At 41.0% G+C, this 21275-nt stretch overlaps 1 protein-coding gene across 2 annotated transcripts in view; it reads left to right on the forward strand.

The window, feature by feature from the left end:
* The window catches only part of GRM3 (glutamate metabotropic receptor 3), a 212468-nt gene that overhangs the window by 118041 nt on the left and 73152 nt on the right, over positions 1-21275 (forward strand). For both annotated transcript variants that reach the window (XM_027574239.2, XM_027574240.2), the window contains exon 2: positions 3058-3669. In XM_027574239.2, the coding sequence (XP_027430040.1) occupies positions 3202-3669 (468 nt within the window). In that variant the 5' untranslated portion in view covers positions 3058-3201. The remainder of the gene's footprint in view (positions 1-3057; positions 3670-21275) is intronic.

The raw sequence follows: 21275 nt of genomic DNA on the forward strand, positions 1-21275 counted from the left end.
CTTCAAAGGGAACTGCACATAAAGATCAAAGCAAGACTAGAAATTGATACAAAACAAAACAAAACAAAAAACCTACCACAGTATGAACTTTTTAAAAGATTATTATTATTAGACTTTCTGGTGCCCTGTGGCAGATCTCCCAGAGAGGCTCTAGGCTAACACTGAGCATTCCAATGACTGCCTGTTGTCATTGCTGAGGCTCACACCTAAATAAACAAAACAAAACCCAGATGACTCAAGAAAACAACCCATCACTTGCTCCACGCGAAAGGGACAGAAAGCACGTGGAAAGCCAGGCTTTAAAGGGCACTGCTAACGTGAGAAGGGAGAAATGTCAAAAATGTTGAAGCACGTACTGGACTAGTTCCTGTCTCTAGTTTTTTTGTTGTTGTTGAGATTTGATCTTTTTTTCTTCATACCTTAAAAATCCTCAATGTTGTGCTATTTTATTTATTCCCAATGAGCAGACAAGGAAACAAGTAAGAATTATAATAGCAACAGCGAACATTTCTGGAACTAGCTACAGTAGAAGTATAAAGCAGGAAGTAAATGATTTGACTGGGGAAGGAAGATGGGAAAAAATTCTTGGCCTTTCCTGATGGTGACTACTGAGTTTTAAATGATAAGTGGGTGTTTACCAGACAAATGGATATTGAAGGGCATTCGTGGCAAAGGGAAAAACATTAGCAGAACCAAGGGGCCATCAACATTCTAGATGTCCTCTCAGATAAACCTGGTTCGGTAACAGCTGGGACATAAGATGTGAAGGCAGAGGTGGATGGAAACGATGGGCCTGGCGAGCAGTGAGATTTGAGAGCCAGCCAGGGACAAGATCATAGAGCATGACAAAGTCAATTCTTCAACCTAGAGGCAAAAGGAAGTCAGTACAGATTGACAGGAGATGGGCCATTCTGAACAGCAATTAAGATTATGCATTATTCAAGTACCTTCTCTAATGGGACCCCATTCAGATGATTAACATTTGCTAACCTCTCTGACAGCACACAGGTGGTATGGCTTTCAGACATCCTAAGTTGAGATGCAGCCAGGAGAGCCCCCTCCTTCATAAAACTCCACATGATCATGCACAAAAGCAGGAGAGCGGACAGGCACACCAAACCACACACAGGGACAGGCACCTGTACCCTGTCAGGAGAATGCACCAGGAATCTCTGCTATCACCTCTCCCACCCAATTCTAAAAATCGTAAGCTTGCATCATCTGGGGAGAAGGGCAGTGAACAGGCAGGGCGAGGGCACTGGCCAGTGTTTGCTCTAGTGCTCGGCATCTGAGTGGCAAGGAGTACAACAGTAGGTCCACTGGGTTTGTGTGCATGCAACCGGGCCACTCCACACCAGGATTCTGGAAAGCTCCCTTGAGAAGACCCTAACCTATTGTCAGAACATGATCCTCATAGCTAGGCTTTGTCTGATTCCTAGAAGGTGCATATGTTCTAGCCTTTTTGTAAAAAGAAGCTTGATTTATGGAACTGTCCTAAATTACAACTTGTTATGCAAACCCCCATACTAGTAATCACTATACTCCTCTAAATGTGAGGGCCACGTCGGGAGTTGCCTGCCACTGGTTGGAGGAGGCAGAGATCAGCAAATGGACTTTACTCAGCATCTGTAGTACAAGTTACACAATAATAAATCTGAAAATTTTGTACTTGAGGAAGGTTATCTTTTCCTAACTCGTAAAAACGTGCTTTTAGGGCCTGAAGCAGCTCTATGGGAATCTACTGCTATGGTCCTGTTAGCGAAAACAAAAGCCTAGCACAGTGGGGTTATAAACAAGGCGGTGGCTTTGAGAGATGTTAAACAGGTAGACTTTACAGGACTTAGTGGCTAATTAAGTGTGGGAAGGAGTTAAACGGGAAGGGCTCCAGCTTGCAGGTTTCTGGCTTGAAAACCTGGGTCCAGAGAAGATCCATTCATAGAGATGAGGGAGAAGTTATAACCCAGAGGCCTTGAAATGTCAGAGGAATGTGTAGGCAGAGCTGTTTAGGAGGCAGCTAACCTAGGAGTCATTTCAGTGATAGTGAAACCGTGAAACTAGATGACCTACAGGAGTGGGGCTGGGGAGAAGGGCTTCAACAATGGAATCTGAGATGTAGAAGCAAGAGAACAGAAACCTAGGAAGTTAGAACAGATAGAAGGGAGTCAGAATTTCAATTAAGGTCAAGTAAAATGAAGACTACAATGGGGTCAGTGGATTTGGAAACTAGTAGATCAGTAGTAGCTTTTTCCAGAGCTCTTTTTTTTTTTTTTTTTAAATCAGTGAAGGCAGAATCTTTTTTTTTTTTTTTTTTTTTTTTAAAGATTTTATTTATTTATTTGAGAGAGACTGAGAGATAGAGAGCACGAGAGGGAAGAGGGTCAGAGGGAGAAGCAGACTTCCTGCTGAGCAGGGAGCCCGATGTGGGACTCGATCCCGGTACTCCAGGATCATGACCTGAGCCGAAGGCAGCCGCCCAACCAACTGAGCCACCCAGGCGCCCAGTGAAGGCAGAATCTTGATCGCAGTGGGCGGAGAGTATCTGAAATGAAGGGAGGGCAGGAAGGTGGTTGTAGAAATGCAGAAACACTGAAAGAGTTCTCGTTGTGTTTTGTTTCGTCCCCAAATGGAAAGAAAAGAGTGAATAAAAAGGGGTCGTCTATAAATGGAGCTGAAAGAGAAGGGATCAAGACTCATATCCAAGTTACTGCCCTACCAATAGCAAAGTCAATGACTGAGTGGATCGAGTATTGAACTTGGCATTAGGAAAACCAGAGTCTAAACACTACCTCCATTCTGGGTACACTTTGTCAAGTCACTTTACCTCTTTAGTCCTCAGGATCCCTTTCTGGGAGATGGAACGATTGAGGTCTATATCGCCGCGTGTTGTAAGGACTGGGTGAGGGTGTCTGTGGGAGAGTGTCTGGTGCAGTGATGCAGTATGTGTTTGCTAAATGCTAACTTGAGTCATGATCCCTTCAAAGATCTGATTGGGGGCCATCCATGCAATCACTGTTGTTTTCTTTACCATTTTTGTACATATATTTTTTATCTCTTTAGGAATTTGGTGACAGGCTCTGTTAGTCTGTTCCTCCCTTATTTGAAGGACAGGCCAAAGATCCAGTTTGGAAATGAGAGAGGAAGACTAGCGGGCAACACTGGCTTCATCCATTGATATCTCCCAGAGGTAGAGAAACGGGATTCATGAAGATGTTGACAAGACTACAAGTTCTTACGTTAGCCTTGTTTTCAAAGGGATTTTTACTCTCTTTAGGAGACCATAACTTTCTGAGGAGGGAGATTAAAATAGAAGGTGACCTTGTTTTAGGGGGTCTGTTTCCTATTAATGAAAAAGGTACTGGAACTGAAGAATGTGGGCGAATCAATGAAGACCGAGGGATCCAACGCCTGGAAGCCATGTTGTTTGCTATTGATGAAATCAACAAAGACAATTACTTGCTGCCAGGAGTGAAGTTGGGTGTACACATTTTGGATACATGTTCAAGGGATACCTATGCATTAGAGCAATCGCTGGAATTTGTCAGGGCATCTTTGACTAAAGTGGATGAAGCTGAGTATATGTGTCCTGATGGATCCTATGCCATTCAAGAAAATATCCCACTGCTCATTGCAGGGGTCATTGGCGGCTCATACAGCAGTGTTTCCATACAGGTAAGATTGGCCAGTGCTATTGCTAAAATGTTATGTCTCTTTGGTTTTATGTCCCGGGGAAACAAAAAGAAAATATTCTAATGATTTCATTAATGGATGATATTAACAATATAACTGATGACTTCTATGGGTATTTGATAAGACAGCTTTGCAGAAGGAACATTTCTCTAGCAATGAAAATTGTTTAGAAGTGTATCAGGTAGCTACTGTAGCATAGCAAACTACCCCAAAATTTCATGACTTAAAACAACAATTATTTATTATTATAGTTTTTAATTCTGAAGATCAGCTGGAGTGAGCTGATTGAGGCTGGGTTCAGCTGTGGGTGGCTCTACTCTAGGTTGTCCCTTATTCTCCACCTGGAATCAGTCAGCTGGCCCAAACAAGTTCTTCTCGGAGACATGGTAGAGGTGCAAGGGCATGCAGACTTCACTGCACATGCCCCTTCCAGGCTTCTGCTTGTGTCGCATCTGCTAGCAGCCCATTAGACAAAGCAACAGACAGGACTCAGCCCAGAGTCAAGGAGCAGAGAAATGTGTCCTACCCACAGAACAAGTGTTGCAAAGTTATGTCACCAAGGATGTGGGGATAAGTTGGCGTGGTGATTTGAAGCCATCGATGCATCAGCCACGAGAAGAAATAACATCTAAACTCTATTTTTTTACACGAATTTTTACTAAGGCATCATTTTGTTCAGAGACTAATCGTCAACAATTTCTCATGGTGTAAATCTGAAAAATGCACACAGAAAAACCACTGAATTACTACCATAAGGAAAAAAAGGGAACAATTCAGCATGCAACTTAAATTAGAAAGAAAGCTGATAATTGGCTCTCGTAATTTTGTTGGGAAAAGAAGGAACGTTTATTCAAAATCTAGCAATGCTCACTTACAGGGTCACGGAATTTTAGAGACAGAAAAGAGCTGAGATATTGTCTAACTCAATCTTGTCACTTTCCCAAGCCCCGGAAAGACTGGTTTCATGAAAACACCCCTTGGTAGGTAGCTCAAGAACTAGAACTCAGATCTTGTGTACTTTTGTGCTCTTTCAACCATCCCACATGATTTCTATATGTTAGCTGTAGTTCAGTATTTTTTGTCACAGTAATAAAAGTCCATGATTCTAAGTCATGTACTTTGCCTCCTACCAAATAACTACAATCAAAGCCACAAGCAATAAAGGAAGTCTGATTACATTTATGCTGTCTTTACATGTCACAAACCACTGAAATTGGCTCTATTTGCATTGGAATAACCTTATTTCTAGCTCCCAGATTCCTTGCATTTAAAATTCTGTGCTCTTCTAAATGAGGTACTTCAAATTTCTTTCCTTCTCCAGAACACACCCTCATATTATGAGTAATTAGGATAATTGGTTTTTCATAAATACCCTTAGACTTCATTAGGTGGATAGAAAATATTGCACATCTCAAAGCATATTATGTTAATTTTGCCACTATTTCTATATTTGGATCAGGAGAGATGGGATTTGCTATTTGAGCAGAGAGAATTAAAAATATGTATCTCTTATCTTTCAATAATAATTTCACCAGATGAGTGTCAATCATTTTATAAATATTTACATTATACCTGATATTACCACTGGTAAGGGATTACATATATGCTTTTCTGACCTTAGTTTCTCCCAGTGCAGTAAATAACATTCTGCAACAGATGTGTAAATACCTATTTATCCAAAGTAATTAACAAACTGTGCCAGGCACATAGAGCTTTTTAAATCTAATTTTACTCGTTTACTACCTATGTACTCCTCAAAAAAAGGCAAATCGGTTTAGAAAAAAAAAAAGTCTGGGCTATTAAAATCCTGTACAAGTTCACAAGGGAAGAAGCCACTTCTTAATCATCAAAGGACCTGGCTTATTTCATTCCTCTGACCAGTATCACCATAAAGTCACAAATGCTGATATGGTTTCTGTCTCCATAGTATAACTAAGGAAACCAAAAGTATCATGCTATAATGAAAAGGATATCGATTTTGGCACCAGAAAGACTTGGGTTTTGATTCCAAATCCATCATTTCCTGGCCTACCTATAAAATAAGCAAAATAGCATCTATCTTGAGAAGTTGTTGGGAGGATAAATTGAGAGCATCTGTGGGAAATGCCTCACCAAAACACTAACAGATTCAATAAACGGTAACTATTTTGTCCCCCACAATGATAGGAAAGGTCAGCGGAAGAGTCATACCTCAAACCAACTCCACGGCCCTCCCAGCGGCCACACCACTGTTGGAGCCCCATGTACTTCAACAGCAAGGCAATCTGTATATATCCCCTTCTTTGCGTCCTGCACCGTGACAAGGGTAGAAAGACCACTAAAGTAAGAGAGAACATAGCCGTGGCCTCAAGGAACTTAAAATCTGGCTCCAGGTACAGTACTCCTGTGAAATTAACAGTAGCTACAATTCAGAATATGTTTATGTGGCTCACAAGGTCAAAAACGACTTTTTGAAAGGTTTGGAGGAAGACTGATAGAATGACAGTTGCACTGGAGAAAGGCTAGGTGGGCCACAGTATGAATGAGATGCCGGAGGCCGATTAGACTATGGTGGTAAATGTCCCGGGGCCAGAGGAAAAGGCCTTGACACAAGTAACGGGGTGAGCTGGAGAGGAAGTACAAAGAGGGCTTCACTGCCTCCTAAAAGGACACCTCCTGGTGTCCTGAGTACTCAGGCTCTGACTAGACCACACACTGGTCCCGTCCAAGGTAAGCTAGGAGGTGCAGTGATGTGTCTACACACTGGACTCCAGACAGCTTTCCAAGGCACCCTTCCCCACAGGGCCTTGCTTTCAGCTAGGCATCAAGAATGAAGAGAGGTCTTAGGGGGCTCTTAGAGACAGAGCTGGGAATTAAAGTGTGTTATATATTTGAAACAAACCTTTTAATAAGAATTTTAAAACCAATGGTCAAAGGCAATCCAAAGTGATACATTTCTAACGGGGAAATGAAAGCACTCTTGTTCACTAAGGAAGAAAACATTTTAGGAGAGTGGCTTTTTCAGGGTACCCCTTGCACTCACCTACTGCTCCTGGACTGAATCTCATCATAGACCCCGGTCTCTGGTAACTGTAGTGACAGTGTGTAGCTGGTGGCCACAAAGATTCATTCACGTCAGTCAACACTGCAATCCATTTTTAACTACTTCAGACTCCCTGAATATTTATTGGAAAGAATCTTTGCTTGAACTGAGCAGAGGGCAAAAAGAAGGTGAAGCTGTAGAAGAAATGTACTATCACGAATCCACCACTGTTAAGAATTCCTATCATTGAATTGTAGTGCCCAGTCCCAAACCACAGCACAGAGTTTTCTGTCACAAAATTGCCTGGTGAGAGAATTTTAGAGAATGATAATAATCTCCGCGTGTGAGCCTAAATTGCTTTATTGGTGGGATTGCTCCAGGAGATATTTTCTCTCCAGCTTCCTCTTCTTTCATTATCTCCTCACTAACAGAAAAGAACTCTCTGGAAGCCAGCAGAGGAGATGCCCCCTGCTGGGCTAGCTCACACACTAGGTATTGTTTGCAGGGACTGAAAACTGCCTGAAAGGGGAAATTCTTAATGATTTGCTGAGTTAAGCTGTATCACCATGGATGAAGACCTTAATAATTATTTTCCCAACGTTCTTATTAAGCAGTGCAAACTAGTCTGTGATTGTCCTTTTTATAAAACAACAGTATTGATTTCTTAACTGGGTAATCAATGAAAGCTAGCATCAAAAATCCTTCTTTATTAGCAAACATACAGCGGGTCTATTCGCCCCCTCTCGTGAATCTGTTTCTTTTCAAAGCACTTTTAAGATGACTCTGCTCTTCGCCATAAGCCTGCGACCGACCCCCTCGGAGGGAAAACAGTTACTTATTCAAGAAGAGGGTCAGGTGGGTTGCCTTCAGCTGGGCGATTGTCTACATGGCACCTATTTTGAAGCACTGTTTATGCTTGAGCCCTTTTAAACAAGCTGTAGTTAGAGCTCAACTGTCAATTCAAAAATGTCCCTTGAATCCTTCCAAAAAAATGGAAGGATTTTTCACTCCTTTTCAGAGGCTGGATCATTTTTTCAGTCTTTCTTGCCAACCTGGAGCACATTTTAACTGAAATGGCAGGTATAAGTTGACCCAGCTGTGTCCTTGAGTGTTAAAGTGACCTCACAACAAATGAGGACGTGGGTTAGATGGCATCTACAAGGTGAGCTCATAGAAAGGGCAGAAGAGACCCTTGAGCCTTGAGAGGATCTCACTACCTCTTTCTCATGCCTGGGATAGTCAGATGCTTTTTTTTTTTTTAAAGATTTTATTTATTTATTTGAGAGAGAGAGAATGAGAGATAGAGAGCATGAGAGGGAAGAGGTTCAGAGGGAGAAGCAGACTCAAGGCTGAGCAGGGAGTCCGATGTGGGACTCGATCCTGGGACTCCAGGATCATGACCTGAGCCGAAGGCAGTCGTTCAACCAACTGAGCCACCCAGGCGCCCAGATAGTCAGATGCTTTAACAGAATTTTTAGCAATATCCACATCCTGGGACCCCTCTTACCCTGGGAGAGGGTCATTATAACATTCTTGTTTATCAGGACATGGATTTGGACATGCCACGCATTGCTCACATCATCTCCCTGACAAGAATAACTCCTTAGACTAAATAAATCCCTTGCAGTGAGTTTCACAGATTTTATCTAAACGGGGCAAGGGGAACAAACAGCGCATCAAGACACCATTCTATGATTTCTCCACCCAAGTGCACAGTGCCAACGTGGTCCACCCCGGGTCAGTCTGTATGAAGCATTGCCCTCCTCAATGCTTCCCTCCTTTCCTTTTAAATGCTTTGGGAAGAGTCACACATGAATTGCTGGTCTTATCATAACAGCATTAGAAAAACAGTCAAAGGACTTGGAGGGACAAGAGCCTTTGCGCAGTTAGCTGTGTCCAAGTATTAGACTGCTGGATGGAAAAATTTGTAATTTTTCTGTGGATAAATCAGGTGCATCTAGAGCAGCGTTCCTCAGCATTGGCACTATTGGGCTGGGGCTGCCCCTGTGCTTTGTAGGAGGGTTAACAGCATCACTGGCCCCCACCCACTGGACTGGATGCCAGCAACACCTCAAGTTGTAAAGTTGTGACATCCAAAAATGTGTCCGTGCCTTGCCAAATCACAGAGTTATGGCCCTTCCCCACTGGCAGTCACTGACCTAGAACAAGGCGCATTTAGGGCCAACGTAAGGGACATGTCCTAGAAATGAAAGAGCAGGGGGTATGAGGAAGTGAGTCCTCTGTCACTGGAGTTATTCAAACAAAACTGGCTCAGTTTTGAGGAGAATGAAGCAACATATGGCATTTAAGGACATTTCTTAATTTTATAATTATATGTTGCACAAGCAAAATACTCTACCACTGGGGTATAAAGGATTACAAGGGAAGTAGTGTCTAAAACATGAAGCAAAATAAATGACAGTCTTTTCTGTCAGGCTCACTTTGAAGAAGCCCAGCCAGTTGTTATTTCACTTGATTATGGCAGTATTTTTATGAATTTGGTGAATCGAGCATCTCAATTACCTACATATTACAACTGGGACTCTCATAAAATCGTTTTTCATCAGAAAATAAGCATCTATTAAGCATTTATATTTCAGGAACATCAAGAACACAGTTGTGTAGAGTCTGTGTAATGTGGAGCAGAGAGAATATAAAATAAAATTTAAAAATAGACACTCATGAGCCCCTGAGGCTTGGATAAGCAAATTAGGAAATATCAAATCCATACATAAAACAGGGACAAGAAAAGGACCAGAGTATCACTTGACATCATAAGCCCTAGGAGACTAGAGAGAATAACAGAATGAGCAGAAAGGAATGGATGTGAACAGGAAAAAGACATTCAGATCAGTGTAAACAGAAAGCCTGCCTCTGAAGTCTCCCTGGAAAGTCACTTTCTCATAGTCTCCCAGATACCATCTGCACATTCTTTCATGAAAGAGGGAACACGGTGTTTCTTCCACCTGGAATGTAATGTTCTTTAGCTGTCTGCAGACCTTGCCAAACCCTACCTACCTTCGGTTCTCAGTTCCAACCCTACCCTTCTTGAGAAACCTTTCCCAAGTTCCCACTACATAAACACACACCCCTGCTACTATCTTATTAAGCATAATTGTTTATTTGCATATCTTTTCTTCCACCAAACTATAAGCCACCTGAGTTTAGGAAACATAGCCTTTTGCCTTTGTACCAAGGGCACTTAATATAATCCCTCTACCAGGCCAAGAAAAAACTTTTTTTTTTTTAATGAACCGAAAGAATCAACAGGATGATAACCTACTACATATCCAGAAGATTAAAAATCCCTAAACAAATCTTGGATTGGTGGGTCACAGCTATGACCCACCTATTCTAGATCAGTCTAGATGTTTGTAAGTTCAAAATAAGTATTTTCGAACAGTGGAAAACCTGGGTTTGATGCAAAAGAAAGATGAAGCAGCAAAGTGAGCATGTGGGACAAAGGTCTCCCCCGACTCTCCCGTCTTCCACTGCCCATACATGTGCCACGAAGGATGCCTTGATTTGAGAGCAGCTCTGGGGGTTCTACTTCATTTGCCCTTAGAAGCTGGGCACTCAGGGCCATTCCAGATACGGTCAGGACCACGTCCCTAGTCCAATCTAGTTCTACACAGTCTCTCCACACAGAGTCATCAGAGTGCAAAGCATGTCACATACTGCGTGCATAGCTAGTGCAAAAGAGAAGGAAACATCATCCTGTCCTCAAAAAGGAAGCAGAGTGACAGCTTTAGAGATCCATTTGTGAATCCATCTTTAGTGTGTCCTTCATCACAGAAGTAAAGATGAGAGTTGCACGTAGTAAGCTTGATATTGCAGCTACAGTGGTCATAGCACAGATATGCTATAACTACACATTTTTAGCATGGCTTTCTTGAAAAATTTCAGTTCACTGATTTAAAACTGCATGTGGGGCGCCTGGGTGGCTCAGCTGGTTAAGCAACTGCCTTTGGCTCAGGTCATGATCCTGGAGTTCCGGGATCGAGTCCCGCATCGGGCTCCCTGCTCGGCGGGGAGTCTGCTTCTCCCTCTGACCCTCCCCCCTCTCATGCTCTCTCTCTTCTAATAAATAAATTAAAAAAAATTTTTAAAAACAAACTCTGCATGTGGACTGATGAGGATTTATTTAAGCCTTCATTGCCTCTTTCCTCACGTCTAAGATGGAGATATTAGTAATACTCTCTTACTGGCTTAGTATAGTGTTTCACAAAACACAAAACACAAAACACAAAAAATAGTGTTTCACGCATAATGAGCATTTAAAATTTTAGATTTTAGTACATATTATTGTTGATATTATAATTATCTGTTAGCTTTTTTTTTTTTAACTTTTAATATCTCCAGTCCAAGAGAAACAATTCTTGGGGGAAACCGAGGGTCATAAAGGTCAGGTACCAAGTTTAAGTCTCTACCACTTTGCAAGTAGCAGAATGAACATTAGGATCACCACAGCCTGCCTCCCACATTGCCTTCCTGATCATCCTCACACATAGCCTAAGTTTCAGAAAACTCCAACTCAAATGTCATCTCAGATAGAATCTTTTTATTTATTTCCTTTCCAGACTTTTCATTCTAAAGCAATCTCACAGAGCTGATTGTTTTGAAACTTCCCTCATTGCTCCTGCTTCCCCTCCTCCGAGAAAAGGACAATGCTGTTCAAGGACTTTATCATAGGGAAGGAGGCAATAGCAGTTTTAAAATGCTTTTGTTAACATTGTGACATCATAGAAATTTCTCACCAGAGGTAATTATCTAAGATGCACTGGCTTTTTTTTTTTTCTCTTTGCTTTAGGGTTAATTTACTCACTAATTAATTTCCCTTCTGTCATGTGTTTATTTGGAAACTACTCTTGTGAGAAACAAGCCCCATCAGGACCACCGTCCACTGGGCAACACAATGGCCCATGGCTGAGAAGCAGCTTCTATTGCAGCCACGTGTCTATGATGGAGGTCATAGGATGATAAGCAAGGAATGCAGACATTTCTGACGTATCAGCAAGTGTTTTATACTATGAGATAGATGAATAGCTAAGCTAATTGAAATAGGACTCCTTTAGCTAAGCCTGAGATATGATTTTGCTTTAACAACACAAAGTTCTCTTTTCCAAATACCATTAAACATGTGCCTTTTAAATGGGTCAATATATATATAAGGCTCAGTATTTCAATATGGTAGGAGCCAACACTTAGCAGTTTATAATAATGAAATTTCATTGATTTAATGTAGTAGAGGTGCTTTCACTGGTCTATGAGAAATGCAGTTGAAAACTTACGGAGCATTTTTCTAATTAATGGACTTTGGCAATCTAAGAACAGTGTTCCAAAAACACTTGCAGTTAAACTCTAAGCAAACGTTGATACTCTAGGCAGTTTATCAGTGGGACTTGGGACACTAAAATTGTGGTGTTGCTATTTTTGTTATCACCACCTGGTACATTATGGAAATCCCTCTGTTACTAGTGACAAAGTCTTGATTCTTGCCAGCTTTGATTTTACCTTCCAACAGAGGGAACTGGCAACACAGGGGAGAATACAATAGAAGCCCACTTTCAAAAATTATATTCCAAATATAGACCAGATTTCCTTGCCAAGTGGTCAGAATGGCAAAGCATCTTGAAACATTTGCCATCACTTAATAGGGTTGAATGTGCAGGGCATGCATCCCAGGGACGAGTTGCTTTCTCCTAGGCACCGTGCCTCCAGCTTGGGTAGCTGCCATCAGGTTCACAGTGAGGCCTCACAGAACACAAACCAGGCAATTAAGCTTTCCCAATGTGGAAAGCAGATGTGATTGAACACATCATCTACAATGTGTTCCGAATTTTTCTACAGCAAAGTAACTTTCCACAGAAGTGAAAACTGTATGTGTGTATTAAGCACAGATTACCTACGCTTACACAATAGTTGTGAGGAGTATCACTGAGAACCAGATGTAAAGAAAGGCAACAATAAACACAGGTTGATGCCAACCAGCAAATGCCAAATGCTACCGATGGCTATTTAACTGACTCTCAGTTTTTATTTCCACATTCAAGAAAGCCTTTATGTTCACTTTTCTGAGATGCTTCCAGGGATTTAAATGTTCTTCGGTCTTCCTATACTGTCCAACAACCAATATTATTTATGATCTGCTTCCTTCCAAGAAAGATTCAAGTGACCCGTAACGACACGAACAGGACAACAAAGGGGACATACGTATTTGAGTAATTACTACCAACCAAATAAAACTGTTTTAAGCAGACTCAAACATTTCTTTACACCTCCAATCTTGATATTTCTAGTACGAATTTACTCATCGTTACTGGGATTACATGAACTCACAGCCAAGGCTGGAATGAGTGTTTTGTCCATTTTATCTTTCTTCCCTGATTCTTTTCAAGTTGGATATCATCCACTATGGCCTTTTTAAAACACAACTTTGATCATGCCATTCCCTTAATTAAAAATTTTAATAGCTTTTTCTCTTTTAAAGAATAAAGTCCAAAATCACTAGCACAGCATATAAAACACTTAGCAGTCTAGCCACAGTCCCTCGGTTCTTCCTTACCTTCTACTAAATCTTGCAAAGCATTGGTTGCCCCAACAATACTAAACTGTATTATTACACTATTAAAACAAATACCCTTCTCTATCTTCCTGTTCTTCCATCTGCCTCAAAACTTTCTTTTCTCTTTCTCTGCCTGGCAAAGTTTTACCGATCCTTCAAGATTAAGACTAAACATTTCCTCTCCATGGGAGCCTGCCATGACTCACCTGAGTGTCATGAATTGCTCTTTCACCTGTGTTTTGTATAAGTTTGTATACATGTACCTCAAAATTTTAATCCTTGGTTATGTTTCTTTGTCTTGTACCAGACTATAATTTCGTGGAAGATAGTAGGAGTACATTACTCATCACAGAAAAACCTAAATTTTAGAATACTGCCTGGTACCATTGGCATTGATCAAAGTTTGCTGGATGAATGACTGTGGGGTGAAACGCTATCAGCATCTCTATCACCTTTCCTAAGTGCCAGCCAGTGAGTTAAGTACTTCACATGTGTTTTCACTACATCCTCACATAACTTTTCAAGCAAGGGACTACTATTATTTCCTTTCTACAGATTAGGAAACTGAAGGCTCAATAGTTAAAATAACTTGCCTGAGGTCACGCCACTAGTGAGGGAAGGAGCTGCGTTCCAAATGTTGGCCTGTTTGATTCCAACCCTGTGGACTATTTGCTTTCATCCCTGACAGCTCTGTTGAAGGAATGAACAGTTAACAGGGAAACCATGGATAACACAGTCCTATTTGCTACACATAACATGGTATAGAACCTTCTGCCCTAAATTTTTGCCCCAGGACCTCAGAAGTAAATATTAACCTATAAGCTATAGCCCTCAACTTCTCCCAAGCATACCAACAACTTTTGGCCTTTGGTTATCAACCAACAAGGGTAGAAATTCCTTTCTTATTGGTAAGACTATATTTGTCATATTGTTGTTATAGAAGGGACCTCAGAGTCACAGAAAATATGCTTTAGTACAACTTGTGGCTCTGTTAGATCCTCAACAGACATTGTCAAAAATCAATATCCAAGGTACTAAAGGACATGCTTCTAGCAGGTCTGTTGGTGTCAGGTCTTCCTGGGAACCATGCTTTCGCAGGTGTGGCTGGCAAACATTAATACACCCTGGACCAGATCTGACATAGACCTTTTGATCCCACTGTCAATGACTGGAACCCAAATGAATTTGGTTCCATGATTTCTCTTGAACATAAACTCATGGAGGACAAAGGGAGCAAAAATCAGATGCAGACTGATTCCATGGGCAAATACCTTCTGGTTCTTCTCCTAAGTACTTGCTAAGTCCAAGTGGAAACAAAGTTATTCCCAAGATAGTGCCTCGTTAGTAAAGGAGCAAAACAGACACTTGCCCAATGCAGAGTGGCACTGTCATGATGAGAAACCTGACATGTCTTATAATGCTGGTCTCCCGAAACAAATGTGATTCAACGGATCCTATGAGGTCTGCATATCATTTCAGCTATGAGAATGCCAAAATGGTTAACCTTTCTATTCATAAATCCCTTTGTCACAAATGAAGAAAATGAAAGTGTATTACTACTGTCTGGGTTGCAAACCACAGGTGTTGAGTGCAATGATTTCAGGAGAGGTTAGGATAGAAATCAGGTTAACTTCAAGCCATTTTTGTAAGTTTTTGCCATGAAAAAGGAATCCTTTGTCTGGGCTGTCTATACAAAATCATGGGGACTGAGTCATGCTGTTGAACAGGAAAGGCAATATGAATCTTTGACTAGTGTGTTTTGGGGCCACAGCATGTAAGAGTTAGTGACTTTTGCAGATTATACTGAGTAAACTGGCTTTTGCTACACTCTATTATGTGATTTCCTAAATCCAGATTAATCTCTGGCCTTCATACATGGGCTGCAGTCAACTGTTTTCATGCAAAATGTTCCCAGATGTGCTGCAGGTAGTGTGATCCAAAAAAAAAAAAAAAAAAAAATGACTAATCCTTTCCACAATAACAATATGATTGGCATCCTTTATGGGCAGATAACTCGTGTGATGTGAACAGCTTGAATTCCTCAGGCAGTTTCTCAGCTCTATACCACCTCCAGTTGCAGTTTAAAATACAAGCCAATCTGGGATTTTGTACAGCTAACAGTGCAACTTTATCATTTGGAATAGAAGGGTCACTGAGGTCTCTTACCATCACAACTTCTAGAACCTGCTTTATGTAATAACATGTGTTATGAGGCAGCAGATGGTTCAAAGTGCAGCACTCACTGTTTCTCTTCCAGGCTTATATATAATCATGTAATTAAAAGAAGGAAACAAAGCTTTCGGCCATTGCATGTGTGATAAAACAATTAAAGTTATAGACTTATTCTTAGGCAACAACCCCAAAGAGATAGGTGAATAGCAAAGAAGGCAAAGGCAAACCCATGGAGTCTATTATCAAGTCTCCTAACTCCCAGGACAGCCACAGGGGTTATTTTTCAAATGTATATGCTTCAGTGCTGTAGATAGCACTTCTCTGGGAAAGTAAGCATTTGATGTCTCTTACCATCTGGAACTCTTGTAGGTAAGTACAAGTCCACATAAAAATCAGTCATCGTCATTCTCTTTAACTTATTAGCACAGCCTCAGAAGCCGATGACAATGAAAGGGCTGAAAAGCATCCTTGTGAATGGACAATCCCTTGAGTGGGGAATCTATTTCTACCGGACTCTAAGTTTGCGCACCCCTGTCTTCTGTTGAAAAAAAGTAATTGGCATTGTGCCACCACAGAAGGCACAAAGCTTGTGTTTGGAATGTGTACATCGTGGGTATCCTGGGAAGGGTGACCACAGGATTGATGTGCAGGCTCACGGGGGCCTGAAATTTCCAATTCATATTCCCTTTTCACAACAGCAAAGAACAAACTACCTGAGCTCTTTCCCATGGTTCATACTCTTTCGTTATCATGATCAGAACATCACTGAAATGAAGCATGACACCTGGAATCCTACAAAGAAGAGTCCCCCTGACTTGCTAAAAAAAAAAAAAAAAAATTCAGAGAAGTAAAACTTCCAAATAAACTGGTGTTTACCTCAAAATTCCCAACAGTGCATAAGGATGGTTTTGATGCCTACAGTAACATCCACCCACAATCAGCTACTGCCTGTTGGGAAGGTAAAAATGCAGACACTCCCAAGAAAGGATAAGTGAGCCAATTATGGCCCCTTATGTATCTTGCACAGGATGCATTTGTCTCCAGAAAAATGCTACCTTACCAGCAGACCTTACTATCAGGTCATTTGGTGAATCCTGCCTTACATATACATTTTTATGACTCCCACTTCAGGTGTATGTTGTTCGAGAACTAAGGTTTCATGGATAAGGCCCTTAGTTTGTTTTCCTTAGAATGAAAAGACAGTTTTCTAGCCCAAAAGGAACTGGTTCAGTGGCCAGATCCAGCTGATATCATATTGACTTCCTTTTGTATACTTCTAGTTAGTGACAAAGATAATTTGAAGAAATCAATTTTAATAGTACGAAATCCTTTGCTTCAGATTCCTAAATGTCTAAGCCAATTCCATGTCTTATGGTGTCATCTCATTTTAGTGGAAAATTGGATATAATTAGTGAAAGATCCACATTGCACAGCAAATTGTTTATCAGTAGTGTTTGAGAGTATCTTTACATTGTCTGCTGGTGGCCAGCTATTTTTTTCCCCATAGAAATCTATCCTTGTAATAGAAAAGATTACATGGGAGAACAGCAAACTACCTACTCATTCATCAATTCATTCATTTTACAAACATTATGGGGCATCTCTATACTCTGCAAGGCACTGAGGAATCAGAAATTAACAACACACATCCCCTGTCCTTAAGAGTTCTCCTTCCAGTAGAGGAATTAGTGAATAAAAATCACTACTATACTTTGATTAGTACCATGAGGAAAATACATAAAGGAGCACAGAAAATGGGCACAACTCAGCTTGATGTGAGGCATCAAGAAAGGTTTCCCAGAGGAGGGGCCCTTGAGTGGATTCACTGAGCAGACAAGTGGTAAAGGTCGTTTTAAGCAGAAGGAACAGTGTGTGCAAAGTCATGTAGATTTGAGAACATCGTATGCAGTAAACTTTATGCATAGACCCAGCACATAACACACTGGGGAAACTACATGGAACCGAGCTCCTCTGGAGGGGACAAGAACCGGAAAATGGTGGCAGATGTTCAACAACATGTAACATTGGTTTGTTGGACAACTATTGCAGGCAATGCCCATCCTAAATAACTCCAGCTTGCAACTATGAAAATGAGAATAGTACAAGAAATCTTAATTTTAGACCATGTCATCTGCTAAAGTGCATAATAGTACCTGGCCAAGCCCAGCAACCTAAATGTTTCTCCTCAAGCCAACAGGGTCAATAATATATTTATGACTTGTCAGGTTACAAAGAAAACCTGGCAATGGCTAGTCCTGCATAAATTCAAACCACCCAGAAAATGGATACTCTGAGGTGTGTGAACACTGAATATCAAACTATAATACATGCTACATGGGGGAAAGGGTTCCGTTAAATCTGTGTGCAGCCTCCCCAGCCCTAGGAAATAACAGGCTCTGCCATAAGGTCATTGTGTTTCTCACATAAATCATGAGGCCAAACATGATCATGATATTTATAGCTTGAAGCTTTCAACCTCACAGTTCAAATTTCCCAGTGGATTCTCAGACAACTGCTGTTATCTCTGAAGATGGTCAATCAGAAAACAAATGCTCATGGAGCCACTGCAAAATACAGACTGAAAAATGAAAAAAAATATATATATATACTTTTGATAACAAGGAGTGATTGCTCAGGGCCCTCAAACCAAGGAGTTTATGCTGTCAGAAATTTAAAAAAAGACAAACATGTTATAACTTGAAATATATCATTGCCATAGCGTAGTGAGAAGAATCACATATGGCAGAGGTTCAGAGCTTGGATTGCAGAATGGATTGAGTCTGGGAAGGTGAGTGCAGTGCCAAATCCTATCACTTTCGGGGCTCTTTCACAAGATCCAGAGGCACTCTGTGCCTCAGTTTCTCAATCTATTCAACAGGCTAAAGGTAATATCTACTGCATAGATTGTTACGAGAATTAAGGCAGATAATACATCTACAATAGCTAGAACGCTAGCTGGCACAAAAATATTAGGACTATTAAAAATACGAGGGATCTTTAAAAGGCTTCCCAAAGAGGGTAGTCTGCAAACAGTAACTCAGAGAATAGGGACTGTGGGATAGTTTATCCCTGTTCACCCTTGAGGAATTGTGAGCTGGTCTCTAAAGGGAGTAAACCCCTCAATAATCCATCTTTGATTTTAGCTCCCCTTGGATTTCTGGTGCTGAACTGCAACACTCAACTTTGCATTTATAACGTCATTTTCCCCCCTAGTTTTCTTCTTCTTTGGTCACTTTTGTCATTTTAACTTGAATCCAGAAATTTACACCTCTCCCTATGTTCCTATCACCTTATTGCCAGAAGGGAGTCTAGTCCTTTGGGGGAAATCAAGAAATTGGGCTCTTATCTTAGCTTTTCCTGTTTATCAGTTGTGTAAATTCTGGAAAGTCACTTCACCCTTTGACCTTCAGCTTCCTCACCTATAAAGCAAAAGGCTTAGATCATCTTCATGTTTCCTTCCAGTTCTAAAATGTAAAGATCTTACAGCTTATTTAAATTTTTTTTCCAAAGTCACTGACGAAAATTTCACCTTACTTGAGCACCTCATACAGACTTTGTATCAAACTGTTCTCTTAGAATATATTCAACTTTCTCATCCAATTCCTATCACTTTCCCTTTTCCACAAGAGTCCAAGTAATGTCACTGATGCCTTGTGGAAGTCATGGTCCTCCAGGGCTACAATTCTTCCCTAAATTGTTCAACTAATGCTGAGATGTTCTCTAGTGAACTTCATTCTTAGTGAATCGGTACTGTGACTTTCTAAGCACTTGCATGCTCTCTAATAAAATACTCCATTCTAGAAGAGTTACCGAAATACATCCTGCTTATTGATTTATTCACTCTTAATTTATATGTCCTGAACTTGCCCTTCTTCTTTCCTTTTCAATCCTCTGACAGTCCTCCCATTATTGATTTCTCAAAGATTACTGATGGTGATTCCATAGATTCATCTGCTATTTCCTCCAGAACTCAGAACTGGGAGCAAACTCAAATAACATGATTTTATGGGTTTTTGTTTGGACTTCTCTCCCACATGGATGTGAGATAACGTTTTCATGTAATTGTATTACCATCTCCAGGTTAGAACACATTCTCGCTGGAGAGACGGAAGAAGCCAGAGGGACTGGACAAGGTCTTTTCTTTCACCATCTAGAACCACCTTCGCCAGCCAATGATTCTCCCTTCTTACCAAGTCTTCTGCTGAAACATAATTTAAACACAAAACAGCAAAAACATTCACTTTGCTCCAGTTTCACATTCTGTGCTTTAGTCTTGCTACTTCTCACGGGTTCATTCCCATCTTCTCTGCTGTCCGTGGGGATGCCCAAGAACCCAGCACACCTCTAGCACCCATCCCTTGTCACTAGTACTGTTATCACTCAAATGCCCCCATGCAGGCTAGCAACCAGTGGGTTCTTTGGAGATCTTGTCTTTTCTGTTTTGTTGAAAAGATTTTATATGGTCAGAGTCATTTTCAGGTCTTTCTATTTCTCTTAACCTATGTACCTTTTTAGAGTCTCTGTCCATGAGAAGTGTACCTCTACTTTTAAACCATTTTTTGCTAAAGCATATATAATTTGATCCTGGTTTTCCTTCCTCCACTCCTGCTAACAATATAACTGGATAACTTTCTCCCAAAATTTCACATTACTTCCCCATCCTACAATGGTTCTTCTTTTACTTTTAAAATGATGTCCAGTGTAGGAGTTCCCCTTATTCCTTCATGCTTTCTCAGAGAAACCAGATGGCCTGTAAAGCAAGTCAGGAATGCCTCAGATGCCCAGTTTTGAGACAAACGAGACAGGAAACATCCAGCTGACAACTATCTGGATATCCCCCAACCCTAGTCTCAAGTTTTATGTTAGTAAGAAAGCTCCTACTAACAACAGCTAGACAATCCCTGGTGGATGCCGCAGCATCGCTTCTGTTCTTCTCCCCTGTTCTTCCTACCCGGATGTCTTTCTGTGCTTCACCCTTCAGATTCATAGTCACACACTATGAATAATTATAATAATTGTGATAATCGCAGTTTTATTCTAGCCCACCACCCTCCCCAAGTGCTATACAGCTCATTGTGGCCCTTCCCAGTGCAGGGAATTTTTTCCACATCCATTATTCTATGCCTAGTTCCTTCTATTGTACAACCTGCTTTGTCTGAAAAACTGTTTTCAGACATCCTGGAGAGGTAGACACGCAGCCACGGGATCCTATCAGTCAACAGACAAGAACTCTTTTCTTAAGCAGCTTCTCATTACTTGTACCCCTCTGGGAGAAGAAAGTTTTGGCAGCTTAGAATCCTTTCACTTGGCTCCTCACTGCCAGAAAATAATATCTCTGGCCATTTTTCAGGTCCTTTCATTCCCTGCCTCCCTGAGGGGTTAAGGTCTTGAGGAATGTAACTTGGAGATGAGAATAAACTGTAGCATCAAGAAGAGTCAGCTTTTCCAGTGCTACCCAGAAACACCGATGCCAAGCCAAGCCTATGCATGGACAGGGCTCTCTCTTATTGCCAGTCTGCCACCGTGGTACACAAATCTGAAGGCAGCCAGATAATCAGTCTAGAAGTAATGACAGTACTTGCTTATTCCCACATCTATCAGGCTGAGTAAACAAGCGATACTCCCATGTTCAAATGAATCAGTGTAGGCCATTGTGTTCAGGGTCTCCTGGTCTTGATGAAAGAAGAAATAAATGGCATACGAGCTTTCAGCCACCCAGCCACCTCCGTTTCCCCCAATTCCTCCATATCCTAGGATATTAAAAAAAAAAAAAAGTTTTTACCAAGTGCAAGAAAGATTTGGGTCTTAAATTTGCTTTGTTTTGCATGG

Source organism: Zalophus californianus, chromosome 12, assembly GCF_009762305.2.
Source record: "Zalophus californianus isolate mZalCal1 chromosome 12, mZalCal1.pri.v2, whole genome shotgun sequence".
Taxonomy (NCBI): Eukaryota; Metazoa; Chordata; class Mammalia; order Carnivora; family Otariidae; genus Zalophus; species Zalophus californianus.